This window comes from Bombyx mori, chromosome 4 (assembly GCF_030269925.1).
Source record: "Bombyx mori chromosome 4, ASM3026992v2".
Lineage (NCBI taxonomy): Eukaryota > Metazoa > Arthropoda > Insecta > Lepidoptera > Bombycidae > Bombyx > Bombyx mori.
The window spans coordinates 14,338,110-14,361,663 of record NC_085110.1 but is presented as its reverse complement, the minus strand read 5'-3'; the positions used below and the strand labels follow the sequence as shown (position 1 = coordinate 14,361,663).

The 23,554-nt window shown below is 41.0% G+C and overlaps 1 protein-coding gene and 1 non-coding gene across 2 annotated transcripts; one reads left to right on the top strand and one right to left on the bottom strand.

Annotated features, from left to right (window-relative positions):
• The first annotated feature begins 15,962 nt into the window (after nucleotides 1-15,962).
• On the top strand, nucleotides 15,963-17,620 carry LOC119628463 (uncharacterized). Its single transcript, XM_038010674.2, has one exon. The coding sequence runs from the start codon at nucleotides 16,592-16,594 to the stop codon at nucleotides 17,423-17,425; it is 834 nt and encodes a 277-aa protein (XP_037866602.1). The 5' UTR covers nucleotides 15,963-16,591; the 3' UTR covers nucleotides 17,426-17,620.
• A 5,260-nt stretch (nucleotides 17,621-22,880) lies between these two features.
• On the bottom strand, nucleotides 22,881-22,965 carry Mir124 (microRNA mir-124). The gene has a single exon (NR_107240.1). It is a non-coding gene; the product is annotated as a microRNA mir-124 (primary transcript).
• Nucleotides 22,966-23,554: the final 589 nt, after the last annotated feature.

The window sequence follows — 23,554 nt, the reverse complement described above, 5'->3', positions numbered from 1 at the left end:
CAGACCCGTACATTTTGGTATTAGCAGTAATTGTTAATACTGTTATGTGGCCACTGTCAAGAACTTTGAGTGTGCAGTAAGAAATATGGGTCATTTTAGTTGAAAAAACTTTGATATTGTTGGTTTGTCTTGAACAAAAACAACACAGGTTATCAGGAGGCTATCATAATTTAAAAAAAAATACTAACATTATTCTTTTTTTTATAGCGAATGTAGGTACAGTTAGGTGAGTTTTTTTAAAATCTTTTTCCTTACTATAGTTACTGGGACTATTGTTTAAACTTTTATTTTTATTTGTCTGTGAAGTGTAAAATTAAAGGTAAGTATCGTTTTCTGACAACAATTTCACAAATACGTTTTGCTCAAAATACAACACATATTTTGATAACATTCTCTCCGAAAACAAGTTCACAACAGATAAGGCCTTTACTTGCGATTTGTATTTCTTGAATGATAACCGTACAATATCTTTTACGGCAAACCAATTTTGTTATTTTATTAACTTGAAATGACAGATCCTTTGGTAGTTTTCAGACTGATGGGAACTAGAGTAAAAATGTATAACATTCTAATAAATCAAACCAAAATATATCTTTCCGATGGAGTTTTATTATAATATAAATAAGTACATTATTATTTTATATCAGAGAGGTTAAAATTATTTTATATCTACCAATAACATAGAATTTAAAGAAAACTTACGCTGTACGTGCATTGTTGATTGACGTAGATTTTCCCAGTAATAACAAGGTTATTGGCACAAAAGCCATAGTGAAAACAGCAACGTAATCAGCATTGATGCGTTTGCAAACTGCTGACTATTCAATTATAAGAAGGTTAGTACTTCTTAATGCGACGACAATTTTAATTCTAAGTTAAACAAAACAATATTAGTTGAGACCTTAGGTCAGTTTTATTTGTATTGCATATAAGCTATTCCACCCTTCAGACCGAAATCCCTGACTGCTTCGATGCGCCATACGAACAGTAGTAATACAAAATAATAATAAAAACAGAATTCGACACAATGCTGCTCCACAATTAATGAAAGTCATTTGACAAGCAGCGTATTGAGTAAAAAAGTTTAAGCCTTATAAAATACTAGCTGTACCCGTCCGCTTCGCTCACAAAGATTCTTATCATTAGCGCCCCCGCAACTGGTGTGCGGAGTCCAACACTCATATAAATATTAGCCTATCCATTAAGTACATGTATTTTCTACATGAATACCAAGTTTCAAGTCAATCGGATGCATGGTTCAGTAGTTATAACGGAACATCCGTAAAATCACTCTAGATTTTTATATTAGTGTAGATATTTTATTTGTTATTTGATTCAATTCTTAATTTAGCAAAAAGTACTCATTCTCAATTAGATCAGTGCTACATATGTATTTTTGCTGATGCATTGTAGTTTGGTCCGCTCCGTAAACTAGGATGAGTTTAAAAATTTCACGAAGTAACTAATTGCAATTCTGCATCTTTAAATGAAACCCTCCTTCTGTCAATAGATAACTAACTGTACGTGTGTGTAATGACAGCCATTAGCCTACTGAATTTCTCGCCGGGTCTTCTCAGTGGGTCGCGATTCCAATCCGGTGGTAGATTCTGCGAAGAACTGCTCTTGCTAGGAGTAGTGTTAAAAAATTCTCACAGGTTGAACCCGTGAGCTCACCTACCCGTCTGGGCGTAGCTGCAATAGCCCTATAGGCTAGCAGCGAATATATAGGAAAAAAAACGGCCAGTCGCCATCAGGATAAGAGGAACTTGTTTCAGTGAATTCATTACCGCAAATATGTTAATGTAATTACATCTAAATAATATCCTAATTATTAAACCTAATGTCTAAATAATCATATATTATAACAGTTTATTTTCCCGTTTGTACATATTTTGTCGACGCACACCGATAAATAGCTTAGTTCAGTTATATTTATAAATCCAAACTTGTATCCAAGCACTGAATACTGTGTACATATATCTGAATTGTTTCCCGTCTGTCCAACGAGCTGGATTAGGTTTAGTGATTTAATAGGGCTTAGGATTTAATAGCTATGGAGATTAGTAAGCACATACGCACAGATGTATGCTTACAATTTTTGTTATATCGATGCTTAGCGACAGCTGGTGTCATCATCCTTAATATTATATACAGTGTAACATTTATCATTAAATGCGATGAAGAGTTCGATGTGCAGTCTAATTCATGGACACAACTGATTGAGTTTCGCGTCGTATTTATTCAGTGGGTTGCGATTTCAATCCGGTGGTACATTCAGCGAAGCACTGATCTGGCTTGGGCTAATGTTAGCAGGTCCTTCCAAACTGAGCCCGTGAGCTCTTTTACCAAGCCGTACGTAGATGGAATAGCCCCTTGAGGCCGATTAGGTAGAGAAAAAAAGGGAAAAAATAACGATTTTTTTATACCTAATTTTACACCTAAAAATAGGTAGTGATAATCATACATCACTTTAGATTTTGCTGAAACGACAAAGAGAAATAAGAGAGCGATGGAAAGAAGCAGACACAACAATACTAATTCGTTAAATATTTTTCAGGTTGCTTTACAGGTTCAGTAAATTTATCGATGACAAGGCTTAACTCTTAATACTAAAGTAAATATAAAAGTTAATGTTCACTGTTTACTTATTTGATCAATGTATTTATTTTATATTTAATTTTGCATACTGAAAAATAGAAAATTGAAAAAATGAACAGAAAATGACATTTAAATAATATCTATAATGACGAACTTCGTTTATTCATGAGTTTTCTCCTAGAAAACCACCAGTGGAGAAAAATAGGATTTATCTGTGGGGAAAATGCGTCTAATGTAAATGCTTACAGTAATGGTTGAAAAAAGTACTATTATCAAATACAATCATTAAGTTAACATAAGCATATGCAAAGTATATATTTTAAAGACATTTTTATTTTTTATTATTGCTCATATGGGTGGACGAGCTCACAGCCCACCTGGTGTTAAGTGGTTACTGAAGCCCATAAACATCCACAACGTAAATGCGCCACCCATCTTGAGATATAAATTCTAAGGTCTCAGTATACTTACAACGGCCCCGCCCTTCAAACCGAAACGTATTACTGCTTCACGGCAGAAACAGGCAGGGTGGTTGTACCTACCCGTGCGGACTCACAAGACGTCCTAGTGTTAGAGCTAAAGGCGTCTAATGTAAGAGCTATCGGATCTGATGAATCCGTCAGGACGTGTCTAGGGCGTCAACGGCGACTGGTTTCTGCGTGATCAGGATTTGATGAGTCATGTGACGTCTACGGGATCGTTCAGCCTTAAAAAAACATACATATCTACAATAGTTATGTGCAGTGTTGCCATTTCAGAAAAATACTATATTTTTTTCATTGCACACAATTCAAGTTCACCTGAGCGGAATCGTAGTTTCAAGGGAAGGTCGAGGGCGAGCGCTTGCCGCCTTCTCTTTACGATTTAGGTCCACGAAATGTAAAATTAGTCTACAAATATTATGTTACTTTATTTTCGATTCATTTATTATTTTACTTTACTGCTGTTTTGTTTTCGAGAATGCTTTCTTACATGCTGCTTCTTTTAAAATAAGAATACGCTGTTAGCCATAAATAAATGTGGCTTCGGGACAACCCTTCTCAAATTGTACTAAAAGACCTCAGTCCATGAAGTTACAAGCACTCCCGACTAGGCGCGTCAACACCTCCGCCTCCGCCATTCACCCAATCATGATGTACGACCAACCCATACGGTGGGCCCCGAAGGTCTAATACTTAGGCGTCACCCTCGACAGAGGGATGACATTCCGCCTCCACATAAAGACGGTACGCGGCCGTGCCACCTTCATACTAGGACGCCTCTACCCGATGATATGCAGGCGAAGTAAATTGTCCCTTAGAAATAAAGTGACACTCTACAAAACTTGCATACGCCCCGTCATGACCTATGCAAGTGTAGTGTTCGCTCACGCGGCCCGCACAAACTTAAAATCACTCCAAATTATTCAATCCCGTTTTTGCAGGATAGCCGTCGGAGCCCCGTGGTTCGTCAGGAACGTCGACCTCCATGACGACCTGGACTTAGAGTCCATCAGTAAGTATCTTCAGTCAGCGTCGATGCGCCCTTTCGATAAAGCGGCACGACACGAGAACCATCTCATCGTGGCCGCCGGTAAGTACATTCCCGATCTTGCGGACAGAATGAAAAGCAGTCGACGTCGCCCCAAACTCGTCATTTCGGATCCTCCCGATCCACTAACGGTGCTTATAGGTACCTTAAGCACCGGTCATCGTTCTCGTCGAACGTTTGATTTGATTTGATTTGAACCCGTCGCTTGCGACGACGGGCTCGACGAGTAAATTAACCTTCAGACACAGCCCACTGTGTTTCTCGCCGGATCTTCTCAGTGGGTCGCATTTCCGAGCCGGTGGTAGATTCTGCGAAGCACGGTTCTTGCTAGGGTTCGTGTTAGCAAAGTCGTCAGGCTTGAGCCCCGTAAGCTCACCTACTAGTTAAGGCTACGCTGATATAGCCTCTCAAGGCTCTCAGCTTAGGTAGGAAAAAAAACAAAAAGTTACAAGCCATCATGCACATTCGAAGTCAAACTTCAAATTATTTGTTATCATGGTTAAACTTGGCGTAACTTAACTTGGAACACGCGCCGGCTGAAATCAATTTATTCTTTAAAATGTCCGTCATTGAAAATGTGGAAACATAAGAAATGAGTTAATGAAACAAAGTTACAGTCGCCAATTTAATTATCATATCAACGCTGAGCAGTGGTAATACGAATAGTTAATAACATCAATAAACCAAAATGTAAATAAAATGTTCAACAGAGTTCTTGAATGATTTATATACTGTGTAGAATTTGCTCTGTAGATTTTGAATACGGAGTAGAGTTCATCCATACTACCTGGAGCCACTGCGTGTAGGATTACGATGAAAGGAAAGTTCTTCCACCGAGCGGGTGATATTGCTCGGTAGACCGACGGTCCGAATGTTGTTGTTCGGAACTTGTATATATGCAAGCTTATCTTGAAAACGTCGTAAGCAAGATTTAGGCATCACAATTATCTTGCGTTGTATGATATCTACCCGCCACATTGTATTCATCCACAGTGCGTTTCCAGAGATCATTTCTGCCACGTACCGCCCGGCTTTGGAATGAGCTCCCCTCCACGGTGTTTCCCGAGCGCTATGACATGTCCTTCTTCAAACGAGGCTTGTGAAGAGTATTAAATGGTGGGCAGAGATTTGGCTCTGCCCCCGGCATTGCTGACGTCCAAGAGTATCAGTAGCAACTCACTATCAGGTGGGCCGTATGCTCGTCTGCCAGCACGGGCAATAAAAAAATAAAGTTTTTATCCCTTTATTTTCAATTAGGAATGTGTGTTTGCCAGAAATGCCGTAATTTCTTCATTTATCTGCAACAGTTAGAATGCGTTAATATAAACTTTTACTTTCATACTACTCTCGTGAAGTTGAAGTCGTTTTAATTCCTAGATTCCTTAGGTTATTGCATTGATGGGCTACCGAGTTAATTGTCCACGTGTTCCTGAGTTATTGGAGAAAATTGGAACTTGATTGGCGCCGCCCGCCTTGAGACATGAGGTCTGTTGAGTCGCAATTGTATAGTATAACGGCTGTTCCACGGCAGGAATAAGATGGTAGAGGTCATTTTTACCTGTACAGAAAGTTGATAATTTCCATAACTCGTACAAAGAAAGACAATTTCGAAATACTTTGTCTGATTTGAGATTGTGTATTACATACTTGTATACTTTGTGTACCATATAACTTGTATACCATTCAGTTCTCCGATCTCCAGTGGTCTTTAAAATTAATTATTACAGCTCTGAGCGGTAGCCTGCGGCTTATCTATGCCCCTGCATTGCTAATGATGGCTTTCGATAGATTATTGATAAAAAATAACTTGCAGTTATTTTCATATTATTATTATATATTTTCGTAACTCTACAGTATGGTTAGATAAAACATATGTAAGACTTGCAGACGTGCAGTATATTTATTTTAACCTCTATTAAATACTTTAATCACAACTCATCTAGTATTCAGTGATTACCATTTATAGGCATCATGAGGCCTATCTTGAGGCTAAAGGTCAATTACCATGGAAAGGAGTGGCTCTATTCTTCAAACTGGTACATGAGTAGTTTGAGTCTGGAATATTATGGACGGCGTATTATTATTTTTTTTTTTTTTCTTAGCTGGGTGGACGAGCTCACAGCCCACCTGATGTTAAGTGGTTACTGGAGCCCATAGACATCTACAACGTAAATGCGCCACCCACCTTGAGATATAAGTTCTAAGGCCTCAATATAGTTACAACGGCTGCCCCACCCTTCAAACCGAAACGCATTACTGCTTCACGGCAGAAATAGGCAGGGTGGTGATACCTATCCGTGCGGACTCACAAAGGTCCTACCACCAGTAAATCACAAAGGTCCTACCACCAGTAATATTTGAAGTAGAATTAAGACTTGAGAGAAAAATCAGAAAAACAAAACACAGCTTGTCGTCATTAGCAACCACAATAATAATCAAACTGGTTTATGATTACTTCCTCATTTAATTCCGGTACGAGTATTAATTTTTTAATGTTTATTAGAGTTTGCTAACACTAGCCTTAAGCAGAGCAGTGCTTCGCAGAATCTACCACCGAATTGGAATCGCGACCCACTGAGAAGATCCGGCGAGAAACTCAGTGTGCATATTACTGCAGGGGACCGACCATTGAACACCTTTTCTGATGATACTATTGATAATTCCAGGCGTCAAGGCAGACTATTGCTAACCTTAAATTATCTTAAATCTCATTTAAATACGACAACACGAGAGAACGTCGCGGCGCCATGGTGTGGGGCTTATTCCAGTATTTGATAGCCTGGCTTAGAAATGACCTCAGGTTATGCTAATAATAAAAATGTGGGTAGTAGTGGATGGTTGCAATAAAACAACTTCAAATACGTCTCGAAATACCGTTCATAGTTCGCAATTTATTTTCATTGAAAAGACAATTAAATCAAACTAATCCGTAAAGATCAGTACCGTTATCTATATATATAAATAAAATTAGAGTGTCTGTATAGTATTGAAATAACCGCTTTTACATGCATATGAATATATATACAGTACATACACCAAAATAACATTTTTTACAATTTTTGTCTGTCTGTCGGTCTGTTTGTTCCGGTTAATCTCTGGAACGACTGGACCGATTTTGATGAGACTTTCACTAATAAGTAGCTGATGATATAAGGAGTAACTTAGGCTACTTTTTTTAGACTAGCTTCGCCCCGCGGCGTCACCTGCAGTTATTGTCGTACCGCGCGCAACATGGCGGGCTTCGCCTATCAATATTAATATTTAATGTTTCCAAAGGGAAGCGAGGGCGGGTCGTTAGTATGAAATAAAGGAATTAATTTGAACGTGTCAATTTGAGATCTTAGTTTTTTTAACAATTCTAGAATAAGTTACATACTTCAATGAATTCTAGCAAGGAACGCTTTAATATTGATGACACCCGCCATCAAAATGACAGTGGTGAGCTGCCATCATGATTTAACTCAAGAAAAATAACATTTTTTTTGACAATCGAATTTAATTCGCATCCACGATTTACATTAATATCAAGTCGCGTTAACATACCGCTATTTCAAAGAGCCTACATTCTATTGCTCAACGGATTGATAAACATACGGCAGATATGTCACGTGTGTATTTACATACAACGTTTTGTAACTAAAGGACGTGAGTTTCGTTACAGTCGTGTGTTCTCAGCTGATGAATTCATGATTCCGATAGAGGCACCCGTCACGTGCGGACGTGCTCATCGTCCACTCGATCGCCCGGTCTTTGTTCGCCCGGCTTTTGTTAGCCCGGCCATTGTTCGCGCGGCCTGTGTTTGTGGTACATCTGCCGACTAAGTGCTCTTTCTGGAAGTTTTTATTTGTTTTGTTTCCTTTTGTTGTTTCTGTGTTCGTGGTACATCTGCCGACAAAGTGGTTTCCTGCAAGTATTTATTTGTTTTGTTTCTTTTCGTAATTTCTGTTTTGTTGTGCTTTTTCTTTGTCCTGTAGTAATCGCGCCGCATTGCCACCTGTGTTCAATAGAACCGCTCAGGTCCGAGAAGTTGGGGCCTCGCCGCAAGGCGAGTGTTTTCAAGACCCGGGGCCGCCCCACCTGGGTACTCAGCGATCATGGACGCTGTATTCGCGGAATTCCTCCGACTTCGCCACCCACAGCTCGCCTCGGAGTTTTTGGCCTTCAAGGCCAATCACACTGCGAGCCCTCTCGAGGACTCCGCCGCGCTCGCTGCTCCTGCGTCGCCTGTACCTGCGTGCAGAGCTTCTGAATTGAGCACCGCAGCCTCTGTCGTGCCTGCCGCTCCCGTGTCGCCTATACTGGCGAGAAAAGCTGCTGCGTCGTCCGCCGTGACCATCGTTTCAGCTGAGCGATCATCCGCGGCCTCCGTCGCGCCCTCTAAAACACCTACACTTGCTCGTAGGTCGCCTGCACCCGCCTCCTCGTGCTCCGACTCTGACTCGGACATGGAGGTCGACCTCGCCCCCGCCTCCCCGCCGCGAGGAAATAATATTATTATATATTAAAATATAAAGGATCCAAACTCCCGTTGTTTTTAATAGATTTATTTATAAAATGTTTTATTGTAGGTACTTAGCGAATTATTTATTCGTATTTATTTGTAGGTTTTTTGTGTTGTTTGTATATAAAAAATATATAAGTACCAAACAATTAGCTGTGAGTGAAGATGCAAGCTTTATGAAATTGTTACGATCGTTTTGCAAGCCAATTTGCGATGACCTCTAACGGATGAATCTATAAAATTATTGAAATAAAACAAAAAATAATAATAATTGGTAAGATATTATATTCTATAGTTTTTCTGTATGATAATTTCAAACACATAAAATGTTTATTAGCTTTTATTATTATTTTTAATTAAACTCCAATGTGTTGCTTTGTAGGTACAACAAGGAAACTACATTTAAAGTCTATTTTTTTTTGTAACTTAGTTTCATAATTCTAAATAGAATTCAATTTCACAACCCTTTTTAATTCACTGAAAGCGATATTTCTTCATCTCCGTCACCGCGACGCGATTAAAATTCCACAATAAGTACCTCTGAACTTCTTTTACGCGAACTTCTGTTCCCTTAGCACAAGCGCGGCAAAATTCACATTAAAGAAAGAACACTTTTTCAACACATACGTAAAATAAGAAGGAGCCTAGAGTAAATAGGCCCACTGAGTTTCTCACCGGATCTTCTCAGTGGGTCGCGTTTTCGATACGGTGGTAGATTCTGCGAAGCACTGCTCTTGCCAGGGCCAGTGTTAGGGACATTCCCGGTTTGAGCCCCGTAAGCTCACCTACACGTTACGGCGAAGCTGAAATAGCCTCTCAAGGGATTCCGATTTGAGCACCCGACGCGCGTGAACGTGCTCATTGTTCGTTCGATCGCCCGACCTCGGTTCGTGGCACATCTGGCGTCCAAGTGTTTTGTCGGAAGTGACTACCGGTGATAATAGATCATTGTTCGTGGCACATCTGTGGCCCAAGTGTTTCTCGGAATTTGTACCTGCGCCTAATTGCAAGGCATTGCCGCCCGGGAACTGTGCAGTGGTTCTATTCACTCTAATTCTATTATATTTATTCTATTCACTAAAATTTCTAAAATTCCTAGAATCGCTTCGACCAATTTAGTGTTACCGACGCAGGGGCCTCGCCGCAAGGCGAGCGCGTGTTTAAGTCCCGGGGCAGCCCCCCCTGGGCAGTCCGAAGAAATGGAGTTCTCTCCAACCAACACATTGCTCGCGGAATTCTTAAGCGAGAAATACCCGGCCCTCGAATCAGAATTTTTAGCTTACAAAGCTAAACACGCCGTGAAATGTTCTGCCGTGCCCGCCGCGCCCGCCGTTTCCGCCACGCCTGCCATTCCCGCGTCCCCTGCAAGCGCGCGCAAAACTCCCGCGCCGTACACCGCAGCCTCCGTCGCGCCCAGCACACCCGTGTCCCTCATACTCCCGCGAAAAACTCCCGCGTCTACCGCGGCAGCTTCCGCTCTACCTCAGCGATCGTCTGCGGCCTCCGTCGCGTCCGCCGCTCCCACGCCTTTCTCCTCGTCCTCCGACTCTGACTCGGACATGGAGGTTGACCTCGTTCCCGCCTCATTGACAGATGGATTTACCCTCGTCCAAAAGGGTAAGAAGCGCGCCGCGGAGTCCCCAGCTTCCGCGGCCGCTAAAATAAGCAAGGCCGCGAACGCGTCGCGCCCCCGCCCTCCGACCCCCGTCGCTCCCTGTCCCCGTGCCACGCCGTCGCCGCCCCCGGTGGCACAAACGAGAAATCAGGCCCCTCCTCCGTTGATTCTTCAAGAGAAGGCTGCTTGGGACCGTGTCTCCCTGGCCCTTAAGGCCAAGAACATAAATTTTGTCAGTGCCCGTAACCTCGCGAACGGGATACAGATAAAAATAGCAACACCCGACGACCATAGGGCCCTCTCAAGCTACCTCCGAAAGGAGCGTATAAGTTATCATACGTATACGCTCCAGGAGGAGCGTGAGCTCCGTGTAGTCATACGTGGCATCCCCAAGGAGCTAGATGTCGAGCTCGTAAAGGCCGACCTACTCGAACAAGGCCTACCCGTAAACTCCGTGCACCGCATGCACACAGGACGCGGGAGGGAGCCATACAATATGGTTCTCGTCGCCCTCCAGTCTACCCCCGAGGGTAAGCAAATCTTTAACGTCCGAACGGTCTGTAGGCTTTCCGGAATCACCGTGGAAACCCCTCATAAAAAAGGCACTCCGAGCCAGTGCCACAATTGTCAGTTGTACGGGCATTCTTCCCGTAATTGTCACGCGCGCCCTCGATGCGTCAAGTGTTTGGACGATCACGCCACGACTCTTTGCAATCGCGATCAAAAAACCGCGACGGAACCACCTAGCTGCGTCCTGTGCCGAACACAGGGTCACCCCGCGAATTACCGTGGATGCCCCCGAGCCCCTAAAATAAATCGCCGCGTCGCGCGCCAAAACCGCCTCCGAGCTTCCGGCCCTGACATCAAAGCCACGGCACCCTCTGTGCCGAAGGCTAAGCCTGCCTTCGTGCCGGCGCCGGTGCCCAGCGGCTCGGCCTGGGCTAAACCGTTGCCGTACACGAACACGGCTGTAGCTCCCTCCCCCGCGATTCGTCCCGCCCCCGCGATACGTCCCTCCCCCGTGATTCGTTCCTCCCCCGCGACCAGCACTCCGACCGCGTCCGACAATCTCGCTCTAGCAATCGACTTTTTTCAGTCGATCAACTTTGAGCGTGTCAATGCTTTGGGTGACGCCATTCGGGCCGCCTCCACTGCACAACACTTCATCGCCGTTGTGCAAGAATACGCTGACGTATACGCGTCGTTAAATACGTACGTCCTCCCCTCACTCCGCCGGTAATCAATGGCGTACATAAGTAGAATAAAGCCCCTATCCGTAACGATAGGATTTTTTAACGCTTACGGTCTCGCAAATCAACGTGATCAGGTTTGTGATTTTTTGCGTGACCATCAAATTGACATCTTTTTGGTGCAGGAGACCCTGCTTAAGCCCGCGCGCCGCGACCCTAAAATCGCGAACTATAACATGGTTAGGAACGACAGGCTCACTGCTCGTGGTGGTGGTACCGTCATTTACTATAGACGAGCCCTGCACTGCGTCCCACTCGACCCCCCCGCGCTTTCTAACATCGAAGCATCAGTATGCCGAATCTCACTGACTGGACACGCGCCGATCGTTATCGCGTCCGTTTATCTTCCACCGGATAAGATCGTTCTAAGCAGTGATATCGAGGCGCTGCTCGGCATGGGGAGCTCTGTCATTCTGGCGGGCGACCTAAATTGTAAACACATCAGGTGGAACTCACACACCACAACCCCGAATGGCAGGCGGCTTGACGCGTTAGTCGATGATCTCGCCTTCGATATCGTCGCTCCGCTAACCCCGACTCACTACCCGCTAAATATCGCGCATCGCCCGGATATACTCGACATAGCGTTATTAAAAAACGTAACTCTGTGCTTACACTCGATCGAAGTCGTTTCAGAGTTAGATTCAGATCACCGTCCCGTCGTTATGAAGCTCGGTCGCGCTCCCGATTCCGTTCCCGTCACGAGGACTGTGGTGGATTGGCACACGCTGGGCATCAGCCTGGCTGAATCTGATCCACCATCGCTCCCGTTTAGCCCGGACTCTACCCCATCTCCTCAGGATACCGCTGAAGCCATAGACATCTTAACGTCACACATCACCTCGACATTAGATAGGTCATCGAAGCAAGTTGTAGCGGAGGACTTCCTTCACCGCTTCAAATTGCCTGACGATATTAGGGAACTCCTTAGAGCTAAGAACGCCTCGATCCGCGCCTACGATAGGTATCCTACCGTGGATAATCGTGTTCGAATGCGTGCCCTACAACGCGACGTAAAGTCTCGCATCGCCGAAGTCCGAGATGCCAGATGGTCTGATTTCTTAGAAAGACTCGCGCCCTCCCAAAGGTCTTACTACCGCTTAGCTCGTACTCTCAAATCGGATACGGTAGTAACTATGCCTCCCCTCGTAGGCCCCTCAGGCCGACTCGCGGCGTTCGATGATGATGAGAAAGCAGAGCTGCTGGCCGATACATTGCAAAACCAGTGCACGCCCAGCACTCAATCCGTGGACCCTGTTCATGTAGAATTAGTAGACAGTGAGGTAGAACGCAGAGCCTCCTTGCCACCCTCGGATGCGTTACCACCCGTCACCCCGATGGAAGTTAAAGACTTGATCAAAGACCTACGTCCTCGCAAGGCTCCCGGTTCCGACGGTATATCTAACCGCGTTATTAAACTTCTACCCGTCCAACTCATCGTGATGTTGGCATCTATTTTCAATGCCGCTATGGCGAACTGTATCTTTCCCGCGGTGTGGAAAGAAGCGGACGTTATCGGCATACATAAACCCGGTAAACCAAAAAATCATCCGACGAGCTACCGCCCGATTAGCCTCCTCATGTCTCTAGGCAAACTGTATGAGCGTCTGCTCTACAAACGCCTCAGAGACTTCGTCTCATCCAAGGGCATTCTCATCGATGAACAATTCGGATTCCGTGCAAATCACTCATGCATTCAACAGGTGCACCGCCTCACGGAGCACATTCTTGTGGGGCTTAATCGACCAAAACCGTTATACACGGGAGCTCTCTTCTTCGACGTTGCCAAAGCGTTCGACAAAGTCTGGCACAATGGTTTGATTTTCAAACTATTCAACATGGGCGTGCCGGATAGTCTCGTGCTCATCATACGGGACTTCTTGTCCGACCGCTCTTTTCGATATCGAGTCGAGGGAACCCGTTCCTCCCCACGACCTCTCACAGCTGGAGTCCCGCAAGGCTCTGTCCTCTCACCCCTCCTATTTAGCTTATTCGTCAACGATATTCCCCGGTCGCCGCCGACCCATTTAGCTTTATTCGCCGACGACACGACTGTTTACTATTCTAGTAGAAATAAGTCCCTAATCGCGAAGAAACTTCAGAGCGCAGCCCTAGCCCTAGGACAGTGGTTCCGAAAATGGCGCATAGACATCAACCCAGCGAAAAGTACTGCGGTGCTATTTCAGAGGGGAAGCTCCTCACGGATTTCCTCCCGGATTAGAAGGAGGAATCTCACACCCCCGATTACTCTCTTTAGACAACCCATACCCTGGGCCAGGAAGGTCAAGTACCTGGGCGTTACCCTGGATGCATCGATGACATTCCGCCCGCATATAAAATCAGTCCGTGACCGTGCCGCGTTTATTCTCGGTAGACTCTACCCCATGATCTGTAAGCGGAGTAAAATGTCCCTTCGGAACAAGGTGACACTTTACAAAACTTGCATAAGGCCCGTCATGACTTACGCGAGTGTGGTGTTCGCTCACGCGGCCCGCACACACATAGACACCCTCCAATCCCTACAATCCCGCTTTTGCAGGTTAGCTGTCGGGGCTCCGTGGTTCGTGAGGAACGTTGACCTACACGACGACCTGGGCCTCGAATCAATTCGGAAATACATGAAGTCAGCGTCGGAACGATACTTCGATAAGGCTATGCGTCATGATAATCGCCTTATCGTTGCCGCCGCTGACTACTCCCCGAATCCTGATCATGCAGGAGCCAGTCACCGTCGACGCCCTAGACACGTCCTTACGGATCCATCAGATCCAATAACCTTTGCATTAGATGCCTTCAGCTCTAATACTAGGAGCAGGCTTAGGGACCCCGGTAACCGTACTCGTCGAACTCGACAAAGAGGTCGACGTGCAACCTAACCCATGCATCAGCCCGCTGAGTTTCTCGCCGGATCTTCTCAGTGGGTCGCGATTCCGATCCGGTAGTAGATTCATTCGCGAAGCAATTGCTCTTGAGTTGTTAGGTCTCCTTCGGAGGCGCTCGGGCAGTTGTTAGCAAATCCCGCCCCTCTTGGCTGAGCCTTTGCTCGCCCACCTGTCCTAGTGAAACTGGAAAGGCCTTCGGGCCACCAGTAAACTTTCAATCATAAAAAAAAAAAAGCCTCTCAAGGCTATCAGCATAGGTAGGATAAAAAAATTAATTTAAGTAAATAGTAGTCCACTAACGTAACGGTGAGCTAAGAGATATCATATGAGAAATTCACGCTGTGTGTACTTTATCTATACACATTTTACTATGGCCGACCTTTTGAAAATTTCCAAGGTGACATAATCAGTTCATAAAACTACCTATGTACAACTATTTCTCCAGACAGCTTGATTTTGGTTTATATGATCAATAGTTGTATACAGATAATACAGATTTAATACCCAGAAAAACTACTCGGAAGATTAAGAGTGATTTTTTTTGTGACAGCGTGTTGGGTATCACTACAGCTATTTCTTCGATAGAGTCATATGTTTCATTTAAAGAGTATGTTAGCTGTTATTTTGAAGCAATTGAGCCGAAGCAATCTCATGTATTAAGCAGGCATTCACGTTGCGATATTTATGGACTCCAATAATGTTTTGACACTAGGTGGGCCGTGAATGGTTCTAACCATGTGAACCTTATCGTAGCATTCCGATGTTGGCGACCGCGACCGACGACTGCGACAGGCGACCGCGATCGGGTCGCGCGACTTACTGCTTAGTATGAATTTATATGGAATTTATATGAAGAGTATTAAGCGGTAGGCAGCGGTTTGGCTCTGCCCCTGGCATTGCTGAAGTCCATGGGCGACGGTAACCACTCACCATCAGGTGGGCCGTATGCTCGTCTGCCTACGAGGGCAATAAAAAAAAAACCTTAAACAGCGCAAGCGACCCGGTCGCGCGACCTGTGGGCGTGACTAGCAAGCGACCGTGGTCGGGCGACGCTACTGCTTCTGGAGCAGTGCCGGCGCGCGACCCGCCACGTTGTACGTCAAAATGGCGTCATTTTCCACACATGATGACGAATTATTAATAGATGTAGGGTCTAAAACCCACCTATATACGATTCGACACTCCGCTCATATCGAGATAGTGTTATTCGAGACAATACCTATATTTGGGAAGAAATAGGCAAAAGTCTTGTTTCTGAAAGCAAGGCAAACAAAATGTGTGTATCATCTGTATAGCTCTTTTCCTAATTGCGGACAAATTGTCCGACATAATTGTACTGAGCACTAGAACACAACTATATACAATATAAACTGCGGGCAGACTGGGCGTCGGTCGCGGTCGCTGACATCGGAATACTACCTTTAGAGTCATACTCGCGAACAAGTTTAAACAGAAATAATCTTTTTTTACTTTTATATTATTCTTCAGTCTGAGATATCTCGCATCCTAAGCATGTTTGTCTATCTAAGATAATAATAGTTATGAAATCTTCTTTTGTTCTCCTGAGTCGTGGACTTACTTAAAATTACTTTTACTGTTCAATGACGCGTTTTTTTTAACATACATTATTTTTTATTGCTGTCATTGTCTGTGACCACGAAAACGAAATATATAATTAAAATAAATGAATAAAAAAAAGTTGAACTTAATATAACGATAATAGGAAACCCGAGGGTAGGCGTTACTGAGACGCGGTAACAACGTAGATCGTAAAAAAAGTTATTTAAAAATATAATTGAAAGTGAATATAGTGATAAAAAACCGTACAAGTGACAAATAAACTAGTGAATGTGACTATATAATGAAGGCAGGGTCCTAAGTTAACGAATAATCCATAAAATACCTAAGAAAAAACTGAAGTGTTAACAAACAACAACCTACGATCTTTTCAAGTCTTTTCTCCCGAAACCAGGACCTAATAATTGTACCAAGGTCTATGAAAGTGCCGGAGTGCAAGTGAATGAAAATCGCGAAAGCTATCCCTTTTTTGGAAAACATAACTTCTCTCCTGAATGAGTCTGCAATTTTACCCATCTGTCATATCAAAATAATCTGGGAAACAGCGCCATCTATTAGAAAAAAAGCACACTACGTATGAAAAAAACTATCCAGCTCCACTAGAGGGCGCAACTAGTACCAAAACAAAACAGACAGCATGGAAGAAATCATGAAAGCCTTACAAAATATTCAAAAAGAACTGAACGCTCAAAAAATAGAAATTCAGAAAAGTGGTGAAAAGGTGACAGAGCAAGTAACACTCAACATAATTAACAAATTAGAAGAGAAATTTTCCATATTGGAAGAAAAACATCAAACTTTGAAAGAAAATGTTGAACAACAAGAAAAAAGGATTCAATTTATGGAAAAACAAGCAAGACAAAGAAACATAATTTTCTTCGGTATCGAAGAGAGTGAGACATCCTATCATAACTTGGAGAACAATATATTGCAATTCATAAGTGAAAGACTGTTATTAAAATTGGATTGTAGAGATATTCAAGAAATAAAGAGAGTGGGGAAAAAGGGTGATAAGCCGCGACCAATAATTGTAACCTTTTCTACCCTTGGTTCAAAGGTCAGCATTCTTAAGCATAAAAGATTATTAAAAGACACCCAATACTACTTAAACGAAGACTACCCTAAATACATACTAGAAAAAAGGAAAGAACTACAGGAGGAAGCAAATAGAGAGCGCGAGAAAGGAAATAAAGTCACGATAAAATACGATAAGCTGGTTATATTAAAATCAAATAACAAAAGAATACTGATGACTTCACCAGAGTCAGATCCCAATTCTCAAGCACTAGTTGGTAATAGTACAACAAGACCCATTAAGAAAAAAATAAAACAATCAAACCCATATATACCTAGATCAAATAGTGTCTCAGAAGGAGTTCTTAAACCAAGCATTCTAAGCTATTTAGTAAACAATAACGTTAATACACCACATAACCAAACCAACGATAAAACCATTAACTTACATTCATAACAATCAACTTCCCCCTCCCTCAACGATGCAACATTCAATCAATTTCAACTAAGCAACGAAAACCATCTTCCAATCCGGCTGGTCACCGTGGAAGATCAAGACCAAAACCCTCTAAAGAAGACATCTCAAACTCCTTCAATAATAAGAAATGGAACACTAACACAAGAAATACTTAACTCAACTAAAAAGAAGAAAGATCAGCTCTACATATTAACTTACAACGTCAGAACTTTATCTACTTACGAACGCTTAATCGAACTTAGCGAAGCTCTCACTAAAATCAAATACGACATAATTGGAATGTGTGAAATAAGGAGGACGGGCACCAGGATAGAAGAATATAATAATTTCATACTATGCCACACAGGACACACACCTGGCAAACGTGGAGTCGGTTTCATAATAAATAAAACCCGTAAGAACTGGATTGAAAGTTTCATGGGAATAAACGATAGAGTAGCATTATTAAACTTAAACATACAAGGATTGTCCATGTCAATTATACAGATATACGCTCCAACTGAAACGGCATGTGAAGAAGAGATTAACAACTTCTACACAAATGTCAATAGAGCCGTAGACCAAGCCTACAAGAACTATATTATAATGGGCGACTTTAACGCAAAAATAGGTCAACCAAGAAAAGATGAACATCTAATAATGAAACCAAACGGATATGGTGAAAGAAACCAGAGAGGTCAGAGGCTAATTGATTTCGCCCTCGAACACAAACTTGCCATCTTAAATACTTTCTTTCATAAAAAACCAAACCAAAGATGGACCTGGCGATCACCGAACGATAAATACAAAAATGAAATAGATTACGTATTGTCAAATCAACCAAACATCTTCCAAAACATAGAAGTTTTAAATCTGAACTACCCGTCAGACCACAGGGCAATCAGAGCAACAATGTCTATCACAAAGCAGACGAAAAAACGCACAGCCTATAAAAGCAATCGATATTCATCACTAAAAACTGAACAAGAAATATTATCTTTTAAACAAAACATTTCATCACAATTACAGGATTTATATAAAGCCCAAGAAAAAACATCAGTACAGGCTTTATATAACACACTAACCAAGGCCATAACCCAGAGCTTACAGGACGCCCGAATTTCCAACGAAATATCAAAAGGTAACCATAAAGTTTTAAAGGAGTATACACTGGAACTTATCAAGAGAAGACAAGAGTTACAACATACTAAGATAAAAACTCGAGACACAAAAAATGAACTATCAGCTCTATACAAACTAATAAGTAAACATATTAAACAGGACTACAAATGCTACAGATTGAAGACTATTGAAAAACATCTGGAAAAAGCAGGAAGCTCAAAAAAGGCCCTTAAAGAACTAAGAATAAATAAATCTTGGATAGACAGCTTAAACTGTAAGGACAAAACCGTAAATAATCGAAAAGAAATCATAGATGTAGCAACACATTTCTATAAAACACTATATAAAGCACAAGGAAACGAGGGTACCAGCCATAGCTATGCAAATGATATTAACTCTACAAACAAAAGCGGAGACATAGCACCAATAACTGAAAAAGAAGTAACACAAGAAATAAAAAAGCTAAAGCTAGAGAAGAGCCCAGGACCAGATGGCATTACAAATGAAGCTATAAAGGTTGCTTGGCCGCTACTGACTCTCCCATTATTACACTTATTTAACCTTATATTAAAAACTGCTGAAATACCATCGCAGTGGGCAGAATCGGAAATAATTTTAATTTACAAAAAAGGTGACTCAAAAGATATCACAAATTACAGGCCTATAAGCTTACTCTCATGTATCTACAAACTGTTTTCCTCCATAATTAACAAAAGAATAAGTGTCACAATAGAAGCAAACCAACCAATAGAACAAGCAGGTTTTCGCAAGAGTTTTTCAACAATCGACCACATACATACTCTAGAACAAATAATGGAAAAATATCAAGAGAAGCAAAGAACGTTATACATTGCATATATTGATTATAAAAAAGCTTTTGATACCGTGTCACATTCAAGTATCTGGACCGCCCTGCAAGCTCAAAAAGTTGAACAAAAGTATATAGATATAATAAGTAACATTTACAAAAGTAGTACAGCAAAAATAAAACTAGAATCCACTGGTCCTACGTTCTCCATCGGAAGAGGCGTGAAACAAGGCGACCCGCTCTCTCCAAAGTTATTTATATCCCTCCTAGAGTCAATAATAAAAAGACTCAACTGGGAAAAGACAGGATTGAACATCAATGGCAAGTATTTATCTCACCTATGCTTCGCAGATGACTTAGTTTTGCTGTCAGAATCTAGCACACAATTACAAAACATGATCGATTCACTAAACACAGCTAGTAAGCAGGTAGGACTGGAAATGAATCTTTCTAAAACAATGGTTATGACAAATAGTTTACAGAGAAGAATATCAGTGGACAACGAAACTCTGAAATATACAGAGAATTACATCTACCTTGGAAAACAAATTGGCTTGAACAGAAAACAAAATGACCTAGAAATAGAACGAAGAGTACAAAATACTTGGAACAAGTATTGGTCCTTAAAAGAGATATTCAAAAGTAACATGCCGACAAATATCAAAACAAAAGTCATGATGCAATGCCTCCTACCTTGTCTAACCTATGCATGTCAAACTTGGAAATTTACATGTAAATTAAAAAGCAAAATTACTAGCTGCCAACGCGGAATAGAACGAAGTATGCTCAATATAAAAAAGATGCAAAAAATTCGTCACACAAAAATTAGAGAAGCCACCAAAGCGACAGATGCTCTAATCTACGCTAAGAAACTAAAATGGAAGTGGGCTGGGCACGTGGCGAGGCTAAAGGATGAGAGATGGACCAACAGGGTAACAACGTGGAAGGGTCCAATAGGCAAACGCCGGAAAGGCAGACCCCACATGAGATGGTCAGACGAACTGATAAAAATAGCTGGTACCCGCTGGCCACAAATAGCCCAAGATAAAGATACATGGTATTCTTTAGAGGAGGCCTTCACCTTCATTTGAGGAGGGTTCATGTAAACAAACTTTTATATTTTAGACACTATAAACTTTTTTTTTTTAAAAAGCACTATCTATATTTATATTTTTTTAAACGAGGGGATTGAGGGAAGAGGGATGAGAGGAGGAAGGAGAAAGGGGCAAACATGTGTAAACAGCATCACTATTATTTTTTCTTCTTTCCTTTTTTTTCTTTTTTCTTTTCTTCTTTATAATTTCTTCTTCATACTTGAAACGTGTATGTAACCTATTATTTGCATGAAATAAAAGGCTTATTATTATTATTATTTAATAGGAAACCCGAGAAAAAGTAATTTTAAAAATAATAAAATAGTTGTCAAAGCTAAGTTATTTATAGTTTATAACCGCAAGTGCTCAGAAACACACTGTATTACTGCACCGTCGTATGGTTTTTGTGTTAATTAATTCTAAATAAATAATGTTTGTATTCGGATGAGGTCATCGTTTTGTAGAAACAATTGTTATTCACCCCTTTCCACTTAAGTAATAATATTAGTAACCGCTACAAACGTGCATGTGAATCGAATAAAATCATAACTGAGTAGCACTATGGAAATTATCGCAAATGAATTAAAAAAATAGTTGAAATTTCACAAGAGAAGGCGATGGTTTTTTTTAATATGTTAAGAAGAGTTAATTTCTTTAATGAATAATTTGGATGTATTTTAGGTTACAGCTTTTCAGATATTGTAAATGAAGTAAGTACTTTATGGCGTAGCAAATACTAAAACAAAAAAAAAAAAACTGCTAGTTCCTTCTGTGTGTAAATTAACGATTCGTCAAAATGAGATTACTACACACAATTAGACGGTACGTAGTCGACCGTTTTAAAAAATGTAAACTAAATTTGAAACTAAAACTAAATAAAACGTGTCTTAACAGAAAGGGTAACATTTTCAGCGCCTGATTATTTTCTAAAGCAACACGTTTTATCCTATTTTTTTTAAATTACAACTGTACAATTTTTGAATCTTTTAATTTAACCCGCACAAGGGCTATAATTTACTTGGTAATTAATTAAAGAAAATCACTTCTGGCCGGCAAACGGCCGTCTGGTGTAGTGGTAAGTGACATGGTCACTACACAAGGGGGTCGCGGGTTCGAATCCCGTCAAGGGGAGATATTTGTATGATAAATATAAATGTCTTTTCCAGGGTTATGGATGTATATTAAATATATGTATGTTTATAATAAAAATCTTACATTTATTTCCGTTATCTGATACCTGTAACACAAGTTCTTTACGAACTTCTCACGGGACCAGTTAATGTGGCGTGACTGTTGGTAAATATTTATTTATTTATAGCTCAACGTCGGTCACGTCAACGTCGGTCACATCACTTCTGACTAATTTAATAATACAACATTTTTATGTTGTTCTTAATAATTTTCATGATATACTATAAAGAAATAACAAATTATATTATCCGTCAGAATACTTAATATTGTACTATATATGCTAAATTTTACTTTCTATTTTTGAGGCAACAGTTCCTCGATGGTGGTTTTAAATCTTCTGTTTAATGTGAAAACCTTTAAAGTCTTACTATAATTAAAATATTTTCTCTGTATTACATACTTATATAACTATATTAATCTGTGGTATATTATACATACACTGAGTTGCATTAACTTGGAGATTGATTTAAAAACATCAAATACCTAACTACAATAATTTCAGCTATATTTGTGAAGCCGATAATTATCAAAAGAACTGACATTATAAGGATGAAATCGAATTTCATTAGGTAATCATTAATTCATTCATTAACGATTAGAACTTCGTAGTAAGACATTTCACAATCTACGCGGGTTAGTGAATAATATTTTGTAGTTTTGTAGCTTTGCAGTAAAAAAGAACCTGTTTTAATTCATATAAGGATTGATTATTTTCTGTGCATCATTACAATCATGAACACTTTTTTGTACCGTATTAAATAATGGGGAGTTATCGGAGGAGATTATTCGAAATTATAGCTTAATCTGGTTTTTATTTTCGTACATCACGGCACCGGAGCAGACTTCATGAATACTATATGGAACCGCTGCGCTTATCCACAGTGAATTAACTTTTCTACACGGTGTTTCCCGACGACTATGATATCTCCTTCTTCAAGTGAGATTTGAGGAGAGTTCCCAACAGAAGTCAGTAGCTTGGCTGTGCCGCCGTCCTTTACATTTAACCTTTTTACATCAGACTCTTTACATCTGTGCTCGTCTGTCTACAACGACAATATTTTCTTTTATCGATAAATTAAATTTACTACCGTTTTTCTTGAAACCACGGCTAGAAATTAACGGTTGTGTTTTGAATTATTTCTTGAAATTTGCTAATGACGTTACTGCTGCGATGAGTCTTTTAGTTGTTCTGCATACACACTTTGCTTCGGACTTGCAGTAATTTTCACGTCAGTTGTATGAGTCCGCTCTTGGCATTCACCGCGTGCCTTATGAATTTTAAATATACATAACGGCTCCGGCAGTGAACGCGAGGAGGTGGACTGTTTAAATTGTTTTCTTAATTTTATTTCTTCTTATTAATTTCTTTCTTCCGTTCATTTTTCCGTTTCTTGGTGATCCTGTTAAATACATACAAGCTAAATATTAGGAACGCATTTATACCGTTATAAATCTTGGCTATTTATAGAGCGGTCTAATTTTAAAAGAAAAAAAAATAGTTTTAAGAATTCGAATAGATTTGTTATGTGAAATTACGAAGCTTAAAATAAAATCTTAGTATTATAATTTTGCTATAAGTTATCGGTAGGCGCAGGCCTAGAACGTATTCACTGGAGTATTTTCTTGTATGATAATTATGCTATTTAAATAAAAACCTTATTTCCAGCTCGTAATGGAACACTGTATTTTTTATTTTATTTTTTATATTCAAAAAGGATTAACTAAACTCTCAGACTGTCTAAACTTAACATTTTCAAAAATCCCAGTTGCAAGTAACACTTTCACGAGCGATGCGAAAGTTGCGTAAGGCAGGGGTGCATTGTCCACAGTACAATAAGGGGATGCAGCTGTCGAGGGTTCCGTCTCCTAGGGGACGAGAACGTACATTAGAAAATAGTACATACATACAACAGC

Excerpts from the sequence above, each read along its gene's own strand:
- LOC119628463 (XM_038010674.2), top strand. The coding sequence starts at position 16,592 with ATGGAAGAAATCATGAAAGCCTTACAAAATATTCAAAAAGAACTGAAC.